A 1,881-nucleotide genomic window follows, 5' to 3' on the forward strand; every position below is an offset into this window, starting at 1 on the left:
TGGAGCACTGTCAACCTACAAGGAGTGGGTTTCGGTTTTAAACCTCCACCACCACTTTCCGATTAAGGCCAAGTTTTTGGTTTTGAGAGAACCCAAATTTAACCCACCCGACCCATAAGGTAGAATTGTCTCTTCCCATTTAACCCAAGCTATTTTTGAATTATTACCCGACCCACCCCAAAAAAAGGAACGTCTTACACTCTCAAGTTTTTTAATCACACATGGCGGGGCACGAAAGAGCGAGAAGTAATACAACGGAAGGCTATTTAACACCGATTTCACAAGGGTCAAGCGTCCACCAAATGACATCGAGCGTGCTTTCCAATTCGAGAGACGTTTCTCAAACTTATTCACAACCGGTTTCCAACTTTCCATCTTATTCCCGCCGACCGGTAGACCAAGATACAGAGAGCATTTTAATTTTAATTACTATAGAATAGACTTTCATCTCAAAGGAATCTTAATTAGGAAAAACTATCAATGATCATAATCTTATACAGTTAATGCTTGGTCATAATTTCAAATTTTGGAAAAATCTTTGAGTTATTGATTTCCCATAAACAACAAATTCTGAATACTACGATTATATCAAATATATACCTTGTATTGTATATATAGCAATAGAAATGCACATATGCAAATAAACTCAAACATACACCTTCCATATTTCAATCAAAAATTTACTTCTTCGGCGTAATCGTAACGCCATGACTAGGAAGAAAGTGGAGATCAAGTTGATAGAAGACGAATCGAAAAGGAAAACCACCTTCAAGAAAAGGAAGAAAGGTTTGATGAAGAAGGTGAATGAGTTAAGCACCTTATGTGGTGTTGATGCATGTGCTCTAATCTACAGCCCATATGAACCACATCCCGACGTGTGGCCCGACAACGTTGGTGTCCAACGCGTTCTATCTCAGTTTAAGAGGCTGCCTGATATGGAAAAAAGCAAGAAAATGGTGAATCAAAATAGCTTCATCAGGCAAAGAATCAATAAGGCTAATGACCAGCTTAAGAAACAGATCAAGGAGAATCGCGATAAGGAGATGATTGAGGTCATGTACCAATGTTTAACCAGAAAAGGTTCAATTGCAAACTTGAACCCACCAGATTTGAATGAACTTGGTGGTTTAGTGGACCAGACCATGAAAGATATTGATAATAGGATTGAGTCCCTTAAGAAAGGGCCGGTCCCAACTGGTAACGCTGCGCCACCATCATTATGTGCTCGATCAAAACTGTCGGTTGGTGGTAGCAGTTCGAGTACTAGTTATGAAACGATGGTAAGAAGACTCGCTGTACCTGCACTACCACCATCCTTACCGCCTAGTTCGCGTACTATAAATACTATGCGTGCAATGGAGAAGTGGCCTATGTTTAATAATAATAATCTGAGTGTTATGGATGGGATGCAAAGGAGTACTCAGTGGTTTACTGATTTGATGAATAATAATCCATCTGAACAAAATCTTTGTCTTGGTCCACGTGGGTATGAGATGACGGCTTCGTTTGCTCAAAACCGCAATTTGGGTCTTGTTCCACCTGGGTATGAGATGACGACGCCGTTTATCGACAATCCCAATCCACTGTGGCCGAATCCGTATTTTTCGTGAAAACTAAGCATCCTCTATTGCATGAGTAATTTTTTCATTAAAAAAAGCTATATCATTCTCCATTTATTCCGTTCCATTACATTAATGCTGAATTTTCATTTGTAACAGCTTTATGTTAATCTCCTTATTTAAAGAACTATGAATTATTATTATTATTATTATTATTATTATTATTATTATTATTATTATTATTATTATTATTATTATTATTATTATTATTATTATTATTATTATTATTATTATTATTATTATTATTATTATTATTATTATA

General features: G+C 36.5%; 1 protein-coding gene across 1 annotated transcript; it reads left to right on the top strand.

Annotated features, from left to right (window-relative positions):
• The first annotated feature begins 707 nt into the window (after positions 1 to 707).
• LOC139859728 (agamous-like MADS-box protein AGL80) lies at positions 708 to 1,610 on the top strand. The gene is made up of 2 exons (XM_071848503.1): positions 708 to 1,272; positions 1,384 to 1,610. Exons 1-2 carry the CDS (start codon positions 708 to 710, stop codon positions 1,608 to 1,610), a joined length of 792 nt encoding a protein of 263 aa, XP_071704604.1.
• Positions 1,611 to 1,881: the final 271 nt, after the last annotated feature.

Source organism: Rutidosis leptorrhynchoides, chromosome 7, assembly GCF_046630445.1.
Source record: "Rutidosis leptorrhynchoides isolate AG116_Rl617_1_P2 chromosome 7, CSIRO_AGI_Rlap_v1, whole genome shotgun sequence".
Lineage (NCBI taxonomy): Eukaryota > Viridiplantae > Streptophyta > Magnoliopsida > Asterales > Asteraceae > Rutidosis > Rutidosis leptorrhynchoides.

What these genes read in the sequence shown, in the direction of transcription:
- LOC139859728 (XM_071848503.1), top strand. Translation starts at nt 708, where the DNA reads ATGACTAGGAAGAAAGTGGAGATCAAGTTGATAGAAGACGAATCGAAA. An exon ending in CAGTTCGAGTACTAGTTATG is followed by an intron (nt 1,273 to 1,383) that starts AAACGATGGTAA and finishes TGTTTAATAATA; the next exon opens with ATAATCTGAGTGTTATGGAT.